Genomic DNA, 24,212 nt, shown 5'->3' with positions numbered 1-24,212 from the left:
TATTTCTGCAGGGAAAATGAACAAAAAGATGATGGCTGTGGATAGCTGTCAGACTTGATTGCAAATTCAGATTTTTTGTCTTTCATTGCTGGTGTAATGCTGAAAACTTCTGCTAGGTTTTGTATCTTCCAGTGTCTTGGTTGTAAGAGAGGCAGCTGGAACTCATAGCAAAGGGCTTACTATCTAGAAAGTGTATACCCCTGAGTAGCTTTCAGGTAATAAAAAGGAATTAGCATGCATAAACACTGGAGTTTCTAGAGTAATGTAATCCTGTGGTACCTAAAACTGATTTCAGTCGTTTTGTGTTTGAATAAACATAAATGCATCCATGATTAACAGTCTGTACTTTTTTTTCCTGCCTAACAGCTAAAAGAGCTTGCTCATTGCTTGTTCTTACGTGGAATAAAATTCCATTTTCTTAAATGGAGTAAAAATGTTGAGGAATATAGATGAATGTCATCTTTTATGATTTCCCAGTGTGCAAATGACTACAGAGGATGGCCATGCCCCTCTAGCTCTTGACAAGGTGGCTTCATTGGTGGTGTGTCTTTGTAGCATTCAGAGCGAAGGTGATGTTGTATCAGCCATTAAGTAGCTGAGGAATTTATAGCTGTGTTTGCTTTAGCTGAAGGACTGGTGTTCTGAACCTGGATCTGTGCTGGTTTAGACTGCTGCTGCACAGTGGCTATTTCAGAGAGTGCGTAGATGCATAATGGCATAACTCAAACTAAAGAATCACACTTCAGCCTCCCTTAAGTACACTGTAGGTCAATCTAAGCCGAACAAGGGTGGTATGTGCAGTCACAGCATAGAGGGCAGGCTGTGTTCAGCACACTATCTATTGGAGATAAATTTGTGCTGTGGTTTACTCTAAGCTGGGAACTAATTATGTGGAACTTGCACTCTGCTTGCAGAGCATGATGGATCAGTCGTGGGATGATTGTTTTCATCTTGCACAGAGGATGTTTGTTGTGCCAGATTTATCTTATGTTCTTGGCACATAAATTCCCTGTTTTATTTGCAAGGGGAAAAAAGCATCATAGATTCTAAGCCTAAAAATAAAAAGATTAACAGCAGCAGCCCTTCCCATAGAGAGCTTCCTGTAATCTAATAATTGCATCATTTTAGGTTCAGATAATCCATGTTTCCTGTGTTGAGTTCTCTGCTGAGAGCTTCATAGGTAGTGATTGATCCAACAGTATTGAACCTGGATGGCCAGAAAGAGGGTTTGAGAGTAGGAAGAGGAAAGCTTTTCCTTGGAGAGTGGACAGGGCTTGGCAGAGCATGACTGGAGTGGCAGTAGGGAAGGCTAATAAGCATTTGAGTTCACAACTGACAATCATGGAAAGTTGTGTATGGTTAGTGAAGGACTGGAGAATGTAAAATTTGAAATATATTACTGGCTAGAAGCCAATAAACTGTCTTCTCTTTGGAGCTATTCTGAACATTGTAATATGCCTACAGAGGTTAGGTGTTTGTTTATTTTAATTAGAAGGAACTGGAAAGCTGCAGAGGGGTAGAAACTAAGGAGGGAGAACTGAGCAAGAGCTATTGTGTGATCTAGGAAAGCATGCTAAGAAATAGCAGACATGTAAGTGTCATTTCTTGAACTGAGATAGAAATTCCTGTTATATAGAACGTGCAACAAGATGCTTGCAGTCACTGATCATAATTTATCATCCGCTTTTATGATGAAAAATCTTTTAAGCTAAAAATGACCAAAACATGTATGTAACTGATTGTGAAGTAAATTTTCATAGATATTACTGTTCTTGTTGAAATGCCTTCTGACGTCTATAATTGATCAAAAGCCAAAAGGCATCAGATATCAAGAAGCTTTGAAAATTCAAAGCTTTCCTATGAGATATCACTGACTTCAGAGGTGTCATTAAAAACATGATGCACATGAAAAGCGTTTCAGATTTTCTCCTACAGGAGATAGTAGGTAAAGTTTTTTTTCATAGCAGTTTTCTTTCCATACTGCCTGTTCCTCTCCCTCCCCACCAAGAAAATGGGTGAAATACCGTTCACAGTATAGTGCACCTCTCACATAACCTGTTGCCATGCGTATCATTATGATGGTGCCATGCATGTCATTATGATGAAAGCTACGTTATTTAAAAACAAAAATAAAAATACCAACATTGCTCCTGCTGAGTTTTTAATTCTAACTACTGAAGGTTCTGAGACAGGTATGTTTCCCATAATCATATGGTAACTTTGGAATTCTCTCTATCTTTACTTCAAAGTGACTCTAAAGTAGATTGGAGAATAGGATGTGGAAGGGAACGTTCGTGCATTAACCAGTGACAGGATGATGTTTTCAAATACCCTTGGGAGGGGCAGGGAGATTTCTAAATCCAGAAAAGCAAACAAGATGTGAAGCAGGGAACTCTGTGTAAAGAAGGAAAAACAGATACAATTCAGACTTTCACTCTTCTGTGTCTGTGTAGGAGGTGCTCTGGGAGAGCTTATGTTGAATGAGCATTAAGTTTTGCTAGGGTAGATTTTTTTTTTCATTTTGAAACAAGAAGGTGTTTTACACATGAGTAAATTTTCTGATTTCTGCCTTTCTAGTAATTTTGAAAAATATTCTACGCACGGAATATTTCTTCCCTCCTTCTAAATTGGGGAATCCTTGTTACTATGTCTTGAGCCATATTTAAAAATTGCGTGTGAAAAAGTTAAATGTGTGTGGGGAGGCTGTCTGCAGGAGTAAAAGCGTTTCCAAATTTGCAGAGTGTTCTGAAAGTTGAATTTCAGGAAGGATGTTTAAATATAGATGTAACTCTCTCAGCTGTCCTTATGTTAATGAAAAGAGAAGGAATTCGTGTTAATAAGGTTTTTCTAGAGCATACAGTAAAAACAACAGTATTGTTAGCAGGCATAACATGTAGCCCAAACTGTGGGTTTTTTTGTTAGTTACAGAAAATGTGATAGAGAGCCACGCTCAAAAAAATAATAATTAAAGAATTGACTTAGCAATTTTTTATTGTTGTTAGAGCGGAGTAACAACGGGTTGAACGTATTAAGATAAAGTTATGTGATTGGGGTTTATTTTGCTGACTGTGGTTGAATAGCAGAGCCTGCATATAGCTGAGTGCAGTGGATTAATCCACCAAATTCTATTCTATTAAAAAAAAAAAAAAAAGCCATGCTGTATGGGATTTGTGGTTTGTTTTCAGATTACATCCTTTATTCATACGAATTTATTTTATCTTTTGTAGGAAAGAATTAATACTTTCTGGCACTTTAAGTCCACTTAAAGATTTGCATCTTGGAAAACTGGCGCTAACCAAGTTTCCAAAGAGTCCAGAAACATGGATTCATAGGTTTGTTTCCCTTGCCTTACATTGCTTCGCTAAACATTCTTTTTTTGGGAGGTTTTGTTGGGTTTTTTGGGGGGGTTTTGTTTGTTTGTTTGTTGTTTTTTGTTTCCCCTGTGTTTGGGTTAAGGAGGATGCTGGATGTAAGAGGACACCTAGAAATACGGTGGAGTGTTTGAGCCCGTCACTATGAAACTCAGTCCTTTGACTTTTGAAGATGCATTTCTGTATTCTACACTTAGAATTAAAATCATATGCACATCTTTGTGGAATCTTTTTTTTTTCCAGTAAGCTTTGGATGTGGGATTATTTTTACTAAGGATTTATCATATCTTTCAGCTCTTAAAATTCTCATCCCGAGATTTCTGATTTCATCAGTAGCAGGTATTAGAGCAATATGGGTTGCTCTCCTCTGCTCCCCCCCTCCCCGCCCCCTAGTTACTGCTGTACTGTTTGTTTGTAGACATTTCAGGAAGACAAGAATCTATAGAAGGTAATTCTTATAACCCAAATTGATGTTGAATTCCATTTCTTTGCTTCTCTTTTTGTTTTGGTGAATTTGTTTTTATCATTTCTAACATACTCAATGCCATTAAATTGTCAGTACTAAATATTAAGATAATAGAGTACATTTTTTTTTTTTAATAATGTGACTACAAAATTATTCAAACACACACAGCTAACTATCTTAGTCATGACTGAGTATACGTAAATAGGCCTGTAGCACAGCTGAGTGAAGCATAGGTATACTGTTCAGTTTTGTGATAAAATTTCTTGATATGTGCATGATTTTTCTTAATATGTTTTTATGTTATTATTCATTATTTTACAGACAACCTGCAAAATGTTTGAATGGCGTACATTAGAAGGCAGTTTATAATATTTACATTTCACATATACAGTATTGAGACAACCATAAAGTTGATATCCCATTAGGGAATTCATGTTCTATCAGAAGCATAAGTAAAGTTTCAGTCTTGATGATAACACATGAATTTTTGCACAAAGGAGTTACTGGTAAACTCTTCTTTTTGAATGAATGGGCTTAATATTCTTGAAGTTTACACAGAAGGCAATAAATGAAATATTGTGAGGTGTTACCTACCCCGTAGAGTATTACCTTAGTTTACATTAATTTCTATCTTGGTAGTATTGATTCAGCAACAACATTACAATGTAGGAAATAAAAAATGTTTTGAACATATCCAGCTTCTTACATGTGGCAAATGCACTCACTAAAGATGCCAAAATGAAAAAAGTCAAGAAAACAACTCAGATTTTATCTTTTTTTTTTTTTAAGCCACAGAGACTATGAAGTCATTTTTTTCTGAATTTATTATTTTATAAACAGTCTTCATTTTAAGAAACAGAAATAATAACAGTATTAATATCGAAATGATTTGTCTTTTATTTTTCATTTATGGTTTTCCTTGGAAGTCAATAATAATGAAATATTATCTACCTTTTATTAAGGGGATGACTTTATGTGGTTACTTTTCCTGCCTAAATACATTTAGAATTTCCTATTTCTTTCTGATTGAAGTTAGAAATACTAGATGGTAATACTTGGATTACAGTTATTAGTATTGTCTTCCAGTAGTTTAAATCTTGCTTAAAATACCTGAAAGAAAAGGCAAAATGGTAATAATTCCTTATATTCTTTTGCTATTTTATGGATGATGAATTGCAAAGTAGAACTCTCGATTTTAATTTAATTTTTTTTGGACTTGCACTTTCATGAGGTAGCTATGAATTGTTCTTATAACTGATGTGTGAGTTCATACCAAGTAGAAAAACTCCAGTGTCTCACACTGAAGAATGTCCAGCTTTCCAGGCTGTTCCACATAGTCCCATTGCCACTCTCTATACATGTGCTGCTGTGTGGATATCTGCCATTATCAACAGTTTTTGGTAGAGCCTGCAGGTGTATGTTTTCTGCATCACTGGGGGTACCTCCCATAATGCAGCTCTCATCTAAAAATATAAGTCAGTCCAAAATAGAATTGCAAAGCTGTATAGGAAGCCGTTCTTCTCAGTGACTTCAAATCAAATATGTATAATTCAGTAGTAAAGGTACCTTTGTTTTTCAGTTTTGCTCATAGCCTCTGAAACCTTCAATGTTGTACATTTTCGTTCTGGTGATGATGTACAGAAACTAATTTTGCTTGCAGTATTCACTACTGAGAAGTGTGAAAATGTACAAAAAGTACAGTTCATGTCTTTCTTGAGTCATTTTTTTCTGCCTATTTTTTTTAAACGTTATTTTAGTACTGTACAAACCTCTAAAAGAAGAATTCATGAGAAATCACACACAGACTTTGCACTGTTTTCATAAGTTTGTTCTTTTTTTTTCCTTTTAGTATGCTGTAGGTAGCCATGACTACTAGTGGTGCACTAATAAGGAAATATGACAGAAATTATTTTGACGTGATCATAAGGTCATCGATTTCAGTATGGGAACAATCCAGATGCTTATGTTTCCTACTTATTTAGCATCTAGTTACAGCATAGTTCAGATCATGGAAATCTAAGAAAAGCTTGATTTTTTTTTTTTTTAATATAAATCAAAAAACAATGACTTTCTCTAAAAATTGGTCTCTCATCATTAATGCTCTACGTTGTTTAACCCTAACCAGACGATGGGTGCTGCAGCAGCTAATTCAGGAGAACTCCTTGCCTGTTCTTGTGAATAAAGGAAACCTGGGAGCAGCACCTGTGGAGAGAATTCACCGACTAGTGCAGGAGGAAATGGACGTCTGCTCTGAAGCTGCTGGGAGATACCCAAGCAACTACAATGCCTGGTCCCATCGCATCTGGGTTTTACAGAATGTGGGAAAGCTGACTATCAAGGTAAAATACAGTAATGAATAAAGTCTTTCATTTTCCTTGACTTAAGAAAAAGAAAAAGAAGAAGAAAAAAGTATTAAAAAAAAGCAGTGTGATTTGCCAAGCAGATCCTCTAACATGGATGGATTACTATTCATCTGTCGTATTATGTGAGTTCAGGCAACTAAAGTATGCTTTCTAAAAATGGCAAAATATTGCAATGTATATTGGTTTGTGTTTTTCCTAAGTGTAGGCAGGTTGTTCTGCAGGTAAGAAAGAGATCTTTTTTGTGCATGTACAATAAAGTTCTGTCATCTTTTGGTACTTAGTGGTGGAGAATAGATATAACTATGTCAGCTAAAACAAAGAAGGAAGTAAAAATATATTTCATAACACTAATTTTGAATTTCCTAATAAAATGAAAGGATAACACATTACTGGTATTATATTATTTTGATACTGTAATGTGATATCTTTTTTTCCTACCTTATTCTGCTTTTCTTTCAAGTCGGGATATTGAAGTATTAAGTAAAGACAGCAGGAATTACAGAGAAAGCATAGTAGTGCTGATAGTAAGTTTCTTCAACTCCAACAGCATCTTTGATCAGACCACTGCTGCCAATGCAATTCTAGCTCCAGCAGTCTTGTATATTGTATATTATTATGTGAATATTTAATATATAATATTTAATATATGTAAAACTTAGATGAAATAGAATATTTCATATCACGTGGTAGTATCTAAAACAAGACCTGTGAAAAATTGAACTAATTTACTGTGAGATGACCTAAAATTATATGGACAGTTTAATACTGTGGTTTCTAAGCTGATATGTGAATTCATTATGAATATTAAGTTGATAAAATGACAGATCTCTAGCATTTTTATCATCAGTGACAGTATTTTGCTGTAAATCTTCAGGAGAGGAAAGGGAGAAATTTAGAAGAGGCTGAGTCGGTAGAGCTTTTATTGTTAAGTTTGGTGGGCCAGCTACTGTTAGCAACTGGATGTTTCCTGTTAATTTTTACCTGAAAAACTTTAAAAAAAAATCTGTATCATATTGGTAGTAAATAGCAAGTATGCTCCAGACAGTGAGACAACCCAGCATTCAGACTCATCTGCTAAGTAAGGTATGAAAATGTGAATATGGAAAACTTAGTGTTACGAGATTAGCTTGGAGGGTAGAAATTAGAGATCTGTTAATAAGAAATAGAGATATTTACGTAAATCTTTGAGAAGTTTATGAAAAGTGTGAGGGAGAAGTGAGCAAAAAATTCTGGCATTTTTAATTAAGACTCAGTAGTTTTGTGCTCTAGTTGACAGTAGTTCGAAGTGTGTGATAACATCATGATTGTTTTTTGCATTTGCTGTTCCTTAATAATTAAAGTAAATATATAGTTGCATCTTGATAGGAATAACTCTTCTCAGAGTTGGAATTTGTCTGGTGGTTTAATTCATTGGTACTTGTCAGTGCTTGTTGTGTTAAGTCACAAAAAATCTGTGGAGAAATGTCTGAAGTTTGTGAGATTGTTCCCAACTCTGCCTGCCTTGGTAGCTGCCCCCAGATTTCCTGTTGATCTTCTCTTTAGGTTGGTTAACAAGGAGGTGATGGTTGCTCTGATTTTGTCCAACTGGCTTCCATATTGATTGTAGAATTCTAAAATATCCATAATGATTTTAGATATTTTTTTCATGATATCACTGATGCATCTCTTCAAATGGCTTTACATTAGTTATCTTAGATACAGAAAATCAGGAAAATGTGGAACATAAAAGATAGAATGAAATTTGGGATAAAATTTGTAAATAAGTAACTTTAAAGTCAGTGTTAGAAAGTGAATTTTTTTCAATTTTTCTAAACCAGGTTTTCTGGATCAGACAAGGAGTGATGCTGTGAGTCATTCTGTTTACTTTGTTTTATGCAGGGAGTAAAAATATCCAATTATAATGTTCCCCTGTAACTTTGTAGCTTACAAGCTTGTTGCTCAAATGAATCAGATTATCCAGAGATCTAAGTTGAACATAATGTGCGTAGTACCAGTTCCTGCTGATTAAAGGATGGTCTGATTTTTCTGATGTCACTCTTAAGCCTTATGTTGTTTTTAATAGGATCTTAAAATTTTAATGTTCGGAAATTTGAAATAGTAAATTAAGGTCTCCTGAGAATAGAGAAATTGCAGAACTGGGAATGAGATGTTTTAGCACCCATTAAGAGTTCCATGTGTGGAATCATAGATTATCCAAAGTTAGAAGGAACCTGCAGGAATCAAGTCCAGCTTCACACAGGACCACCCAAAAATCAAGCACTATGATCAAGAGTGTTGGCCAAATGCTCCTTGAACTCCAGCAACTTGGTGCTGTGACCACTGCTCTGAGCAGCCCATTGCAGTTCCCCGCCACCCTAAGGTGAAGAACCTTTTCCTGAACACCAGCCTGATGCTCCCCTGACACAGCTCCGTGCTGTTACCTCTTATCTGTCACAGATAGCAGACTGTCACAGAGAGCAGAGCACAGCACTGCCCCTCCACTCCCTCTGAGGAGCTGCAGGCCGCCGTGAGGCCTCCCCTCAGCCTGCCCTGCTCTGGTGGGTGCACCTAGGGACCTCAGTCTGTACACATACCCAGGATTGCTCTGTCCCACATAAAGAATCCAGCACTTATTCTTCTTAAATTTCATGCAGTTGGTGATTACCTAGCCCTCCAGTTTTTCAGGATCTCTCTGCAAGGCCTCTCTACCCTGTAGAAAGTCAGTGTAGAATCATAGTCAACCGAGAATCATAGTACAGCTCCCCTTAATTCAGTATCACCAGTACACTTACTCAGCATGTATTCAAGTCCTGTGGCGAGATCATTTATAAAAACATTGAAGAAAGTGGAGCCCTAGGGAACCACTAGTGTCTGGCTGCATCCAGCTCAACCAGCAAATTGTACACCAATTTGGGGTTGGCTGGGAATTTATCCATTACAGCAGTCACAATCCTCCAACTTGGGACTCCTGGTGCCCCAAGGCCTATCACTGGTGTTGAAGACAGGGACAACAATGGTATGAAACCTCTGCTTTTTCTACATTCCTATTTATTAAGTGACCAACTTCATGGAGTAATAGACCTCACCAAGTAACAGGAAATTACTTAGTAGTGCATTTCAGTTTACTGATTTATAAGATGCTGCTGGTCTGTCTTTCCAAGATGTACCTCACGTAGAAGGTACTATTTGTTTTTGTTATAGTATCTTTTAGAATAGATGGACAGTGAAGGGTCTGTGTAGCTAGCCTTGTACATATGCTATTTCTTTTTTCTTTCTGGGAGGCTGTTCCTCTTGTGCTGCAGGAGACAAATGGAAAAGACTTAGCCTGTGAAAGTAGCTTTGCATCACTCGGTCCTGTTAAGTGATGAAGGTAGCTTAAAGCAGCTTTAAAGATGTTAAAGCAAGAATATACTAGTAAGGCTATATACAGTCTTTAAAAGTAAATGAAAAAGATACAGCTTTAAACTTTCTGAGAGTTTAAATTTCACAGAATGAGCAATGCAATTAAGGTGTGTAGATGTTAATTCTATTACAAGAAACTAAAGCAAAAGAAGGTTTGTTCATTAGTGAAACTCCTCTTCCTGGCTAGAAATGAAGGTTTAAAAATGCTTATAGTTAAGATAAAATTCTTAGGTGCCAGCTATGTTATAAATACAGCTGTAGTCGATAATGGAAGCATTCTTTGATAGCCTTTCTGAGGGTTCACCAAATGTCTATTGTAAGTGAAGCATCTTAATTGTAGACAAACACTCTTGTATTCCACAGTCTGTAGGACTTAGAATGTGTTATGGTCACAGAAAATGAAAGTATGAATTACTGTAAATCTTTTTTCCTTTTTCAGTCTCTTAATACATTAACACGTCATTCACTAGGCAAAGATTAAAGTACTTCAAATTAATAACATCTATGTGCTTTCTGCCTCTCACTCTTGCAGTCTTTGTACCTAGCCATTTTGAGGTTTTGACTATTGCTTGTTTCCTAGTGTTCTTGTTTGTGTGTTTTTTTGAAATTACGTAATACGTATAGTTTCTTCAGTGCATGGATGCCAAGATACCTGCCATTACACAGTGGAAAAGGTTCAGTGTTTCTTTCATTTTGCTCTGTTTGTTCTTAAATGCTGACTGTGAGCTTTGAAAACCATGAAATGGCCTGGGTTGAAAAAGACTTTAAAGATCATCTAGTTTCAACCCCCCTGCTATGTGCAGGGTTGCCAATCACTAGACCAGGTTTCCCAGAGCCACATCCAGCCTGGCCTTGAATGCCTCCAGAGATGGGGCATCCACAGCTTCTCTGGGCAATCTGTTCCACTGAAAACCCCAGAGTAGAGGTGACCTCAATAAAAAAACAGTGGCGATAGATTTCTTCTTTACTCTGGTTGATAGCTGTTGCTGCTTTTTGTTTCAGATTCTCCTTGATGAACTTTCTTCCACTAAATACTGGGTTTCCATGCATGTCTCAGACCACAGTGGATTTCATTATCGCCAGTTCTTACTCAAGTCCTTGATAGGCAGAACTGTGAATGATGATAATACACTGGTACAAAATCAAATGGGAAATGAGCAAAATTCTAGCCTTCAAACGGAGGAGGAATGTGAAGGAGCAGAAGCTGTTTGTGTGGAGGAGCAGAGTGTGGATATCCCCCGCTATTTAGAGGAGGAGTTGGATTTCTGCACTGATCTGATCGACACTTACCCAGGGCATGAAACCTTGTGGTGTCATAGGTAAGAGGACTTGGGCAAAAGAGCATCCTCCTGGTTATTGGATTATTCTTTGCCTGGAATTTCCAAATTAGTAATTTTTCTGATTTAAAAAGGTACCACTCAGTTAACAATTTCTGAGCTACTATGTCTTGAGCCTTTGGAAAACGTTCAAGAGAATAATCAGAGCTTTTGAATGGAAAAATTGATTTGGTTAAGTATCTTGTCGGCTCCACATATCCCTGTAGTTTGTGCAAGTGCCTCCTCACACTTAATATGTTTAAAGGGCAAAAGATGTAGCAAGAAACATGAAGAAGAAGGATCAGCTGTAGAAAAATTCTGCTTTGCCAGCTGTGTATATATATATATACCTGACGAGGTAATAGTGAGTTTGCCAAAGTGACACTGAGACTTTTTCTTTTGCTACCAAAACAAATGAATATATATATAATTTTGGCTGTGATCCACTATGTGTTGGTTAGCAGGCTTGGCTCACTTAGAAAGCACAGTGGCAAAGCTGAACAGGATGAATGTGTGCTGTTAAAGCAGTTAGAACTAAAGACGTGTATTGCATGAGGTGCAGCACCTTTTCCAATAACTAAATCTGTCCTTTTTCTTAAAATCCAAGACTAGTTGGTTTCAGGATTGTATTCCTACCTAATTCTGTAATTGCAGAACATATCTGTGGGGATTGCGGGGGTGCAGCTTTTATAAGCCTGCAAGCATATACATGCAAAAGTTGCTTTCCATAATGAAATTCCTGCTGGCTTCTTCAAAAAGTTTTGTCTAGGCTGAACAGAAAGGCTTGTTTTGTAGAGTGTGAACTGTGACAGCAGATTTTGTGCAGTGATACCTCTTTGCGAGTGAAAGAGGTGAAGTTTACATTTTGTGTAACAGTGTATAAGGAATAATTTGCTGGATGGTAATGCAAATTTTATTACTGAGATCAGCACATTAGTACAATCAGTACAGTGGTTAATTTCCAGTTCTACTTGAGGTTATCACATTCGCTCTATCTGCATTGGGTACGCTGTTTTGCTGTGTATTGAGTAATATGGTGTGGTGGCAAATTCAGCTCTTCAGCAGCAACAGCAGATTATTATCAGCATGTGTTTTTTCTTTTTCTTCCTTTTCCTCTGAAGGAGGCGTGTGTTTTACCTTCAGCACCATTTAATCAACAAACTTCCTCTTCTGAGTGTGGTGGTCTCATCTGTGGACAGCAGTGATGAAACTTTGCATAATTCACACCCCAATCCTGCGACAAGCCACATGGCACAAGCTATGGATGTTGATGGTTTGAATGAATCCAGCAGCAAACAAGGTTATACTCAAGAAACAAAACGCCTGAAGCGTGCTCCAATGCAGGACTCTCTTGGCCCTGAAGTGGAATACAGGTTTATAGAAAAAGTTTTATCAACTTGCAGAGACGTGGACCAAGCCAGGTTTGCTACTGCTTACAGGAAATGGTTAGTTACTTTTTTAGGTCAGTGAAGGAAGAATTTAAAGCCTTGAGAGTTTTTTTAGTGCAATATTCTTTTTTTCAGACACAAGTGCATGTCTTGGTTGCAAGTGTTAGCTAACTATGTGTTTCTCACTCTTTTACTGGTCAGTCCTAAAACTTAACAGTACGAGTCTGTCACTTTATTTATTAAACTGGCATATATTTTGTTAAGCAAATGCCATTTGTTATTCTTTCATCTTTTTAAGAAGTCACTGGTTTTCTACCTATGCCAGCTTTCTGCCATGCCGTTGTCTTAATTTTTAACTTCTGCATTAAGGTGGACTCTGAATGGTGTGGTTTTTAAGAAAAAGAGGTGGGGGGGCAAAGTTGTCTGCTTTTGAAACAGTGTCTGGAAAAAGAATAAGAGAATCTGTCAGTGCCCGCTTAGCCTGGTTCCAGGTAGTTCCTGTTTACTGTACTAGATCTTGCTCATATCTTAATGGATCCAGACTGTATTCAGTGACTACTATTACTGTTGTATTAGCTACCTTTGGTAGAACACCAGGCTGCAGAGTTTCTTCCTTAAAGAACTAAGAGCCCTGGAGTCATGCCTTTTATTATTGTGACTAGGTTTTTTTTTTCCTTATTAGTTGTTAAGTGAGTTTGATAAGAAAGTCTGAAGCTGAAATTCTGAAAAGGAGTTGCAGGAAAATGAAGTATTTTCTGACACAAACACAGTTAGAGCTATATTTGGGAATATTTTTCATAGAGCAGACTTCCTTAACTTCTTAATTTGTATTTATTTATTTATTTTACCTCAACAATTCAGAATTAATGACACTTGATACACTTTTCTGAATGTATTATGTACACTACAGAATCTCAGCCTGCTGTGTCACACATTGATAACGTATGCTTAACCAAGACTGTACAAACCCAGTAGATGGTGAGTGAAAAAATAATTCTGCTGACTGGTTGTTGAGACTACACAGTTCAAAAAAGGACAGCAGGACAGGACTATCTCTTTGCTTTTGTTCTTCTGCAGGGCTTCTGTGACTCCTTTCTTCATTGCACTTCTCCAACCATAGGACCTCTCTTTATGTAACTATAAAATTTAAGGGGATTTAATACACATTTCTATTCCAGTGAAATTAAACGTGAATGGTTTGTTTTGTCATTTCCTTAGGAGTTGTCTTTATAAGGGACTTCTGGGAGGAAATGTTGTACAACTGTAGAGGTTTGTACAATGGCAGCATTACCTCTGTTCCAAACAGAGAATATTAACTAAGGGGATGAGATTTTCAAGCTAGAATCTTCGCCAAAATTGCTACTTATTTTTCCTGCCCAAAGTGCCTCCTTACCATGATCAGTTTGAAGCTGCTGTTACTGTTGGGCAGAGAGAAAGAACAAGAAAGTGGAATTAAAAGACACGTAGCCTGCTCAAAAACTTACCACTTGAAAAGAAGAAAAGCACTTGAGACGTGGAATTCCAACAGTGCTAAATAATTTGGTGGATAAAGATTACTTTAAATAAATATATGCTCTTGTGTTTATAATACCTAGATAAGACTGATTTGGGCTGAAGAATCTTCCCGGCAAAGTTTTGTCTTCATGAGCAACTACACTTGCCCCTGTAGCTAGGTATATATTATATGGCTTCTTGGGTTGCATTATGGTTGCTGGTTTTGATTGCAGAAGAATGTAATTGATGTGTGAAACAAGTGTGGGAATGGCTTAAGAGGATTATTATGCCATAAGGTGTTTTCTATGTGATCACTGAAAAATGGGTAGATTCAGGTGCAAACTGGAGTCTAAACTGAAGAACTTAACTGGAGCAAAAATTTACACCCATCCCAGTGGGCACAGTGTGTTTTGTGCATTAAAGGTTTGTTAAGGCATGTGCAGTAACCTCAGTCAGCTTGATTACAGACACCCCATTAATGACTAGTATGAAATTGGAACGTGTGACATCAGGTGACAGTCTATGAAGGGCCATGTTCATGATCTTCCAGTAGTTAGAGAGTAACTTAATTGTGTTTTCTTTGTTTACCTTTGCAAAAATTACCTCTTGGTAAGAATAATAGAAGCAGGCAGCAGAAGACTAGGATATGGGAGCAGGATGTGAAATATTTCTTGAGCTGTGGAAGAAATGCTTTCTTCCTGCACTGGACTAATAGCTATTTTTAAAGGAGCTTGCAAGATTTATGCTAGAATACAACTTAAAATCCACTATATAGTTCTTTCAGACTGTAATCTGGAGGCTTCATTGGCTTTCTTAAAGCTACGTCATGGAAATACTGTCCTATTGAATTTGACTATCTTTCTGACATGAGCACTTAAGATCAAACAGGTGCCCTCAAATGCATGTGTGCAGTTGCTATTTTTGTCAGCAGCAGCAAGGTTTGGTCCTGTATAAACAAAGTTGCATTGTGCATTCATACTTACATGTTCTGAGAATGATGATTATCGATGTTGCTAATATTTTTATTACTTGCGTAAAAAACCATCGGTGGCTGTAGTATGAGTCCAGAGTTAGAAAACCTATACCTGATGGAAATACTCCCAACTTTTTTAATTGAGTGAATTGCTGCTTTTAGAGGTGTTTTCAGACCTGACTTTCCTGAACAAAGAACTAAACAATAAAAATGAATTTAATTGAAACAAGCCATATTTTCCATTTTGAAGGACATGCAAACAATAAGCTGACAAAAAAGGCTTTATTTTTCATTCTAATTGTAAGTTATATTGAAGAAGAAAATGGATAACTAAATTAGATCATGCTGACAGTGTCCTGAAGCCTCTTACATGAGATGACTGAAAAGATACTTTCAGCAAATTGTATTAAACTCAGAACATGATATTCTAAAACTGTGATCTTTGGAACATACTGATTCAGTATTAGTTCAGAGTCTGTCTTGGACATGACTTAAAAAAAAGAAGAGTGGTTCAGGACATTGGTGGTTAACATATATAGATGTTGCTGGGTACAGGTTAAGCAAAGTGTTTAATTCACTTTGTGTTTTAGAGGCTAGGGTATTTTCATGGAGTCAATGAACATTCTCATGAAGAAAATGTCCAACAGAAGCTGCAGAATATAAGGCATTAACTCTCTGTAGGTTCCTTCAGTTAGAAAATCAATTCTGTACAGTCTTTAATCATCTTCTTACAAAGTTCAGCATCTTTACTGATTTTTTTTTTCTGCTGTGATACATGCTTTATATTGATGCAAATTCTTTTTGTTCACTGGATTAACTCTTGTAGAAATTTTTTTTCTGCTAGAAATAAGGTTTTGAGGAACAAATGCAATTTGAAACTACAGAAATTAGAATGGATGTAATAATGGGATGAATTCTCTGCTGCTGCTACATTAGCTATTATTTCACTGGCATTTGTTATTTTGTGTGTTACAGTCACTGGAACAACAGCAGCATTAGATAGAACTTCAGTAAAGTTATATAAAGTTAATGTTAGAACACATCACTGTAGCTGCTCAGATTAGTATTTGTTAATCTCCTCCTACCTGATTATTAGTGTTTTGTTGACTTATTACACATTCTTTATACAATCAAATTCTTGTGACGTTTAAATGTGGAGAAAAGTAAATTGTTAATTTATGCTGTTTAATTAACTTGTTTTAAGACAAATAAGCAAAGTGCTAACATAGTAAAGAAGCTCAGAATATGTTTTACAATCAGAATTTCAGCATTTCCAGTTTGTGCTAGTCCTACTTTATTAGAATATGTAGCTAGAATCTGTGGGCAGGAGTGAAGTTTTTACTAAATAAGTAGATAATTAATTTTTAAACAGTATTGTGTAATACAGATGAGCAGAAACGAAGGGTATTGTCTGTCTAGGCAGACTCAGCAAGCATACTTCTTCAGAATGACAAATCCTACAATGCATAAAATGTGGCGACTACAGAATAATTTAAGCAGTGAGTCTTCAGAGACATGATGATTGAGTTTTTGTACAAGATTCTGTGGGGTTTTTTTGTTCTGTCTTGCCTTCTGTGAGATAATAATGTTCTTTAGGGGTTTTTTTTTTGTATCTAGTGGGAAGCAAGTCTTTGCACTGTAGTGTGGGGATGGAAAAAAATAAAACAACTGTTGGGCAGTTTTGGAAAACAAGCAGTGAAGTGGAATGTAGATATGATTTTTTTACGTTTGTCCTGTTCATCTGGGGATAAGAGTTCTTCACTGTTAGAACTTCTTTTTTTTTTGATGTTGTATAAAGGAAAGAGGGTAAATCATCTATTCTTAAATGCACTTAACATTCAGGTTAGCTTCAAAGGAAGGTCAGTGTCCCTGGCTAAGATTATTTTTCTTCTTTTTTCCCATGTGTCCAGAGTGTGTTTCCTTCCAAACTTACTGTCTGTTCTTCCAACCAGCAAAAGAAGAATGTAGCAAAGGAGTAGTGAGGTGGCCTCATTTCATGTTTAGATAACTCTGACTACCTCCCGAAAAGTTCTCCTGTTATTGTCCATATGGGGAGTTCGTCGCGCTCAGCTTTTTTTGAAGCCTCATGCTAGGCCTAGATCCTCTTTCAGAGGTGGAAAGCAAGAGCTTTACCTACAAAGCCATCTAGTTTCCTAGAAGAGTTTAAAACAGGACAGAGAGTTGTTGAAAGAAAAATTTTTAAAGGCAAAAAAGAAAAAAGAAAAAAAAAAGGCAAAAAAAGGCTTCAGGCTGTCGTTAAAGTTGGGAAAACTACCATAAACTTTTGTTAATCTTTTCCTCTGAAAAAGCAATGTATTTCTACAAAATGGGGGAAATGTGTGCTTCCAAGAAATCGCCTGTAGGCAGTTTATGTTTTTGAAGTATAAACCTAACCCCTTCTGTGGCTTATATTTAGTGTGCAACGTTAATTCTCAGGGCATAGTCAATCACAGTGAATTAGGGTACAATTTTACAGTTTATAATTATTGATTTAAAAATAAAACATAATTGCTAAACATGTAATAGCTGACTTTTAACGTTTTTGTCTGGCATAGTGTTTTACGTCTACCCACACACTAATACTGTACCTTAGCATCTCATCTGCATTATATTTTCATTCTGTGTCTTAAATTACTGTTGCAGTCTTGCAGGCAGCTCCTGGCAGCTGCTGGGTTTTGTCTCTATGCCTCCCAGTACAAGTCAGTAAGCTACTCAGTATCTCACAAGGACATAGTTGAAATTACATGGGTGCTTTTTACTCCTATCTGTGCTGGCACACGACGTGGCTCTGATTTTTTATTTATTTATTTATTAACTTTTGTTAGGAGTCCATACTAGAATTAACAAAGCTTTTAGTTACTGACAGCATATGCTTTTGCATGATGTAACTGTTCTGAAGAGCGTAACTCCTACCTGAAGTTTATTAAGCATCTGTATCTGCACCATCTCAAACCTGCTGCTAATCCTACAGTAGGTGGAGGTGAGAGTGAGCCAGCAGCAAACAGGAGGGTGCCTATATCTGTTCACAGGGCATTTTCTGATTAGAACATAATGACGGTGAAACAAAGAGATTTTCTACATGTTGCTTTTGAAATGGGTACATCACTAATTCAGTAAGATTCCCTAAATGGCTGTGTAGAATGAATATATTTTTCAATTAAAAGCAAAAAACAAGGTATTGGTTTTGCTATTAGATACAAAAGAGTCACATAAATTAAACAAAGTACCAAAACTTGCTTTCATGGGACAAAATATGTTTATATCTAACATGCTCATTTCCTGTCGTTCTAGTTTTTCTTTTTTGAAATGTCTGTGTTTAAAACTGGGTAGTCATCTTGTACAACGTGATTGGGAATGTCTTGTTAGCTTCATGTAACAAAAAATAATGGGTGTCTTAAATGGTTTTAAGTAGCATTAAGATTAATGACAGTGATAGCACTATAGTATTTAAGTATGCTATTAAACACTAATTTTGTAGCACTCTTATGTACATCAAAATACTATTCTATGTAGAGCAAAAATGTTTATTTTATCAAGATATGTGAAAAAAATATTTAATTCTCGTAGCTTTCATATTAGGGAAAAAAAAAACAGTTTTTAAACAATATTTTGCAATTTTTTTTTTCTATGAAATATTCTCAGATACACAGCTGTGACCACTGTAAAATTTATGGAGATCTCAATTGTTGGCAAATTAGATAAATGCTAAGTTTTGTAGCAGAAAGGGTAAGAGAACAGTGAAACACTGGAAAGTAATGTGATAAATGACCAGTGTTCTACAGGGTAGTGACTTTAAAGCATTAAGTTCATCTTTCACTGGTCCTATTTTGTCATAGTTCTTTTTTTTTTTTTTTTTTTTTTTTTTTGTCATCAGTAAGGATGAATTATCTATATTTATTTTCCCACAGTGAGCATGTGTATGTACAGGTGGGTAAGTGGAGGAACGGTGTTCATGTTACGTCTGGGCGGGAATGAAAAACGTCCCACATACAGCTATTGTTATGTAACACTGGTGATCTGTGAACATCTCTCTTCTGTGGAGTATCTGTCTTAAGTCTCTGAATCCAGAAAGATCATTGCTGATGTCAGAATTTACTGAAAGGAGCTTCCCTTCTGTGGCACTTTGCCTTCCTTTCACAATTGCTGGGCAAACGTGTGCTTATACGGACCAAATGATTCGTGGTGGTGTTTCTTCCAACTGCTTGTAGGTAATTTTTGAGACAGTGAAAGAGCTGGTCACGTCCCGCAAGCTGGGAGGACTGGGGAGTGTTCAATTGGTGTCCTGCTTGCCAGATAACTTTTGTGAGTCTCCCAGGAAGGAATAGAGGTGGGCTCAATTTTGATGAAGTACTTCAGCCTTAGAGAAGACTAGGAAGACATGTAGGACACAGGCCAGCAATCAATATTTGAATCTAAACATCACGTTGTTATTTTGGTATGCTATTTTTAGTATTTTCTCGTTATTCTTTTCACTTAAATAAATTATTTTTGTTGTTGTTGAAGACATTCATCATTTTGAATGCTTTTGGGTTTTAATTTACCTAACTTGGGGGGTTAATTAGATAGGCTTAGTATGAGCAAGTAATAAACTTCAGACTCCTTTTGCAGAAACAGTTTGCAGGATCTGGATTTTAGTTTGTTACTGGTTTGAGCACTTGATTTTAGAAGAAATTTAAATAGTTCAAAGGATCTTCAGAGATCATGTAGTCCAACTGCCTGACCACATTAGGAGTAACCAGAAGTTAGAGCATGTGGTTGAGGGCACTGTCCAAATGTCTCTTGAACGCTAGGAAGCCTGTTCCAGTGTTTGACCACGCTCACAGGAAAGAAATATTTCCTAAAGTCCAGTTTGAACGATCCCTGGCACAGCTCTGTGCTGTTCCCATGCATCCCTGTCATTGCTTACCAGAGAGAAGTGATTGATTTAAGTTCTGTTGAAATGAGTGATAAAATTCCTACTGACTTTCCTGACAAAAGATAAAGCCTTACTGAAGGAAGGATATCAGTAACTCTGTGGTAGCTCTGAAGTATTTACTGTGATGGATTGTAAGTGACTTCTGTGTCTCAGGCATATGGTCATATTTACAACTTCATGACAAAACAAAAAAAATCTGATAGAGTAATGTATATTCATTAGCACTGTGGTTGAAGAGAAACTGTTAAGGTTCTGAAGTACTACAGGTTTAAAAGAGCAGCTGGAGACGAACATGGGTACTATGCAGGTATCAAGAGCTAAGAAAGCTTTTTGGTTTTTTGTTTTGTTTGGAAAAACAAAGAGTTTGGGAGATATTACATATGAAGACGTGTGTAGGTCAGTGGCTGAGTTTCACGCAAGATACTTAGGGAGGAATGGTAAGATTTAAGGTGCTGTGTGATAACTGGTGTAACACCGAAGGAAGAAAGTCTTAAATATCGAATGGCTTAAGTTCTACTGTTTTCAAAGTGTGCTGTACACATTTATGGTGCAACAATAAACTGCACGTTTGTCACTCTGTCATCTCACAAATATTCATAACTAGGTAACACCTAATCTACTTTTTAAAATGCATCTACTTAGTTGATTTGAGATGTTCTAGAATTCTTTGTCGTTACTGTCTCCTCCACTCTTTAATCCTTCTGTAGTGGAACCTAGCCAGATAATGATTTTCACAGTTGTAAACTTAGCTTGGCAGTAAAGGGAAGTTCAAACTTTACCATATGAAATGTTCGGTTCTCTCATGTCTAGTTAAAAACATAGGAGGGCATCCTAACAGTGCTTTCCGTTTGTGCACACTGAATTTTACCTTGTTTATCTCAAATATTTTGTATTGCATGTCGATTATATTTTTACATATTCTAGTAGTAGAAAATATATTTTAAAAAAGAAATAAGAATACCCCTAGCATCCTAACCATTCTATGCAGATGTCTTCCAAAATTTACAGGTACAATTTTAGTGGTGGTGGTTGGTAATTTTTTTTCCCAACTTATTTATCAGCAGACTTGTTTTTATATGTATTAGTAATAAGTATACTAAGCACAGCTGTAAGTTATTGTATTTCTGTAGAAAATGGAAAATAGTGTAAAATTGTTTTTGTTAAATGTTGGCAGTTTTTAAATAAACTTTTCATCTCCTAAAAACTCTTTTCTCTGGCAGTGTACTTACTCTGGAGCAGAATTTCACTGTCAACAGATACACTTCCTTATTGTTCCTAATCTCTTTTTGTTGATAAGCTTATTTTAACAAGAACTGAGAACCTTATATGAACAAGAACAAGAATCTTACATGAATTTAGGTGATATCAGCAGATATCAGTTAGGCACTGGCAAGATGGGGAGGTGATCCAAGACAGCCAGCATGGCTTCAGCGAGAGCAGATCGTGCCTGAACAATCTGATGTGGCCTTCTGTGATGAAGTGACAACATTAGTGGACAAAGGAAGAGTGCTGATGTAGTCGAGCTGGACTTCTAAAGGCCTTTGACATGGTCATTTACCACATCCTTATCTCTTAAGTGGGAGAGATACGGATTTGATGAGTAGGCTATTCAGCGGGTAGGGAATTGGTTGGATAGTCATGGCTGGAGGGTTGTGGTCAACGGCTCTATGTCCCGGTGGGGGTCAGTGATGAGTGGTATCCCCCAGAGGTCCATCTTGGTACCAGTGTTCTCTAACACCTTTATCGGTAACTGGGTGTATCCAACACATGGCCCATAGGCCACATGCAGCCCTGAACAGCTAATAGTGTGCCCCCACAAGATTGTAAACTTCCAAAATTATCAAGTTTTGTTTGTTTGTTTGCATTAGCAATATTTTTCATGAGTTGATTGCACATAGCTTGAGTGCAGACTGTGTAGGTGACAACTGAATGCTGTGGAAGGGAGGGCACAGTGCAGTGCCTCTCATGGCCAGCACATACAACATTGAATTGATACCTATATGTATTACATGTGCTTGTGCTACTTGGCAAGTAAAAGGCAGTGATTACCAATAGTAATATTTCAGCTTACCTAGACGTGTGTGCCTGTAAAGACATACATTTTTTCTTATTAAACAGACATGTAAGACTTGGTCTTGTGTTATTTTGTAAAATAATGAGTTAACACGTTCACTGCAGAAGAAATATACAGAATACTTGTGTGGTGCTGACAAATTGCAATTTTCAACATCTCAAAGAGCTCACAAAAAGTGTAAGTAACTTGAGATGTGTTTTTTGGTGGATTTGACTGCTCATTTAAATGAGTGAAGTGTGTCTTCAAGGTGTAAATCAACAGATCATTGCTATGATTCAACCCATTACAGCATTTGAAATGAAACCTAAATTATAGCAAGCTGAAGTGATGACAAATAATTGTAGGCATTGTGATAAATTGGTAAGCACAGTCCTGTGAACAGTGAAAAATATGCAGCATTGCTTTCTGTTGTGATAAAGGAATTTTAGAATAAGTTTCAAGATTTCTGAAAATATCTTTTTTTGGTGTATCTGAACTCCATTTTCAGTTGACATAAATAAATAACCTGTGGAATTTCAAATGGAATGTATAAAGTTGCAATCAGATATTCAACTCAAGGAAAAATCTGATCATGTCTACCAGACTTCAAAAAGCCATATCTTAGTAGAGAAAATTATCCTTCACTTCACAGTCACACCTTATTCCTGTCATTGCTTTTCGGCAGTATGTACATTTATTTATGAGCAACTGTTTTCAAGGGTGAAGCACAGGAGGAGTAAAACAAGATAAAAAAAATCTCTGATGTGCGACTTAAGAACTCACTAAGAATTGCAGCCACCTCCATCAGACTAGACTGATGTGTTAGTTGTACGAAAGCAATGTCAGATGCCCATCAGTTTTATGCTTTTGTTGCCCTCACTTTTTGTTTTAATAAATACTTTTTTTGTTTGTTGAAAGTTTTTTAATAATGTGCATTAACTATTTCACATATTTTATATGAAGCCCGGGACAGTTCTTTGCTTAATGCACCACAGGCACACTGAAAGATCTAGTCAAATCATACCAGTCAAACCATCCCAGTCATGCCCACTGTGTTTCTCAGTACAACTCCACATCTCTTGAACACCTTCAGGGATAGTGACTCCATGACCTCCTTGGACAGCCTGTGCCAAATGTCTCACCATTCTTTTGGAGAAGAATTTTTTCCTAATATCCACCTACCTGATGAGTGCTCAGATGATCCCTAATCTGAACTGGATGAAAAGTTGTGTGAGGTATACTCCTTATTTTTGTAAAATTTCAAATTATTTTAAATATATATGCATTAAGGAATGGTGAGTTTTTAGATCCACAGTTGTGATCTTTACATGGCATTTACTTTATGTTTAGTTTTGAGCTTTCATTTATCAAAAATTATTCTTAATATCAAAACTGACTTCCATGTTAAAATATACTGAACACACTTCAGTTAATGCTGCAGTAGATTTATTTCTACTCCCTGTGTTTCAAGGCAACTAATAATTCTATAAAGAACTTCCATTCCAGGCTGTTAACCAAACAGATTCATGCAATTAAAATATATTATTACAACTGGAATGCTGTGGAGTTAAAACATACTGATCGATAAATTGGATAAATACAGGTTAGATGGACAAACTACTTGCTGGATAGGGAATTGGCTGGATGGTAACACTCAGAGAGTTGTGGTCAACAGCTCCATGTCCACGTGGAGACCAGTGAGGAGTGGCGTTCCTCAGGGATCAGCACTGGGATCAGTGCTATTTAACATCTTTGTAGGCAACATGGACAGTGGGACTGAGTGCACTCTCAGCAAGTTTGCAAGACAACACCAACCTGAGTGGTGCAGCTGACACACTAGAGGGAAGAGATGCCATCCAGAGGGACCTGGACAGGATAGAGAGGTGGACCATTCATGAAATTCAACAAGGCCAGGTGTGAGATCCTGCACCTGGGTCGGGGCAGTTCCAAGCACAGATACAGGTTGGATAGACTGGCTTTGAAGCAGCCTTGAGAAGGATTTGGAAGTGTTAAACTATTAAAGATTCAACATGAGCAGGCAATGTGCACTTGCAGCCCATAAGACCAGTCGTATCCTGGGTTGCATCAAAAGAAGCCTGACCAGCAGGTCAAGGGAGGTGATTCAGGGTCCAGAGGGTCCAGAGGAGGGCCATGATGATCAGAGGGTTGGAGCACCTCCCCTACAAGGACAGAGCGCTGGGGCTCTTCAGCCTGGAGAAAAGAAGGCTCTGGGAGGACTTTATAGCAGCCTTACAGAACTTCAAGGGGGCCTACGGGAAAGCTGGGGAGGGACTTTCTATAAGGGCAGGTAGGGACAGGATGAGGGGAAAGGGTTTTAAACTGGAAGAGGGTGGGTTTAGACTAGATACTGGAAGAAAATCTTTACTATGGGAGTGGTGAGGCACTGGAACAGGTTGCCCAGTGATGCTGTGGATGCCCCCTCCCTAGAAGCATTCAAGGCCAGGCTGGATGGAGCTTTGAGCAACCTGGTC

The 24,212-nt window shown here is 37.1% G+C and overlaps 1 protein-coding gene across 3 annotated transcripts in view; it reads left to right on the top strand.

Moving 5' to 3' along the window:
* PTAR1 (protein prenyltransferase alpha subunit repeat containing 1) overlaps nt 1-20,871 on the top strand; it is a 35,439-nt gene extending 14,568 nt beyond the window's left edge. For 2 of the 3 annotated variants that reach the window (XM_004949155.5, XM_025144932.3), the window contains 4 exons: nt 3,228-3,332; nt 5,963-6,176; nt 10,584-10,900; nt 12,019-20,871. In XM_004949155.5, coding sequence (XP_004949212.1) covers nt 3,228-3,332; nt 5,963-6,176; nt 10,584-10,900; nt 12,019-12,367 — 985 coding nt within the window. In that variant the 3' untranslated portion in view covers nt 12,368-20,871. The remainder of the gene's footprint in view (nt 1-3,227; nt 3,333-5,962; nt 6,177-10,583; nt 10,901-12,018) is intronic. The other variant, XM_040656043.2, reaches the window with a different exon arrangement.
* The last annotated feature ends 3,341 nt before the right edge of the window (nt 20,872-24,212 follow it).

Source organism: Gallus gallus, chromosome Z (genome assembly GCF_016699485.2).
Source record: "Gallus gallus isolate bGalGal1 chromosome Z, bGalGal1.mat.broiler.GRCg7b, whole genome shotgun sequence".
NCBI lineage: Eukaryota > Metazoa > Chordata > Aves > Galliformes > Phasianidae > Gallus > Gallus gallus.
The sequence above is the reverse complement of the archived record's forward strand: the minus strand, read 5'-3'. Positions and strand labels throughout refer to the sequence as shown.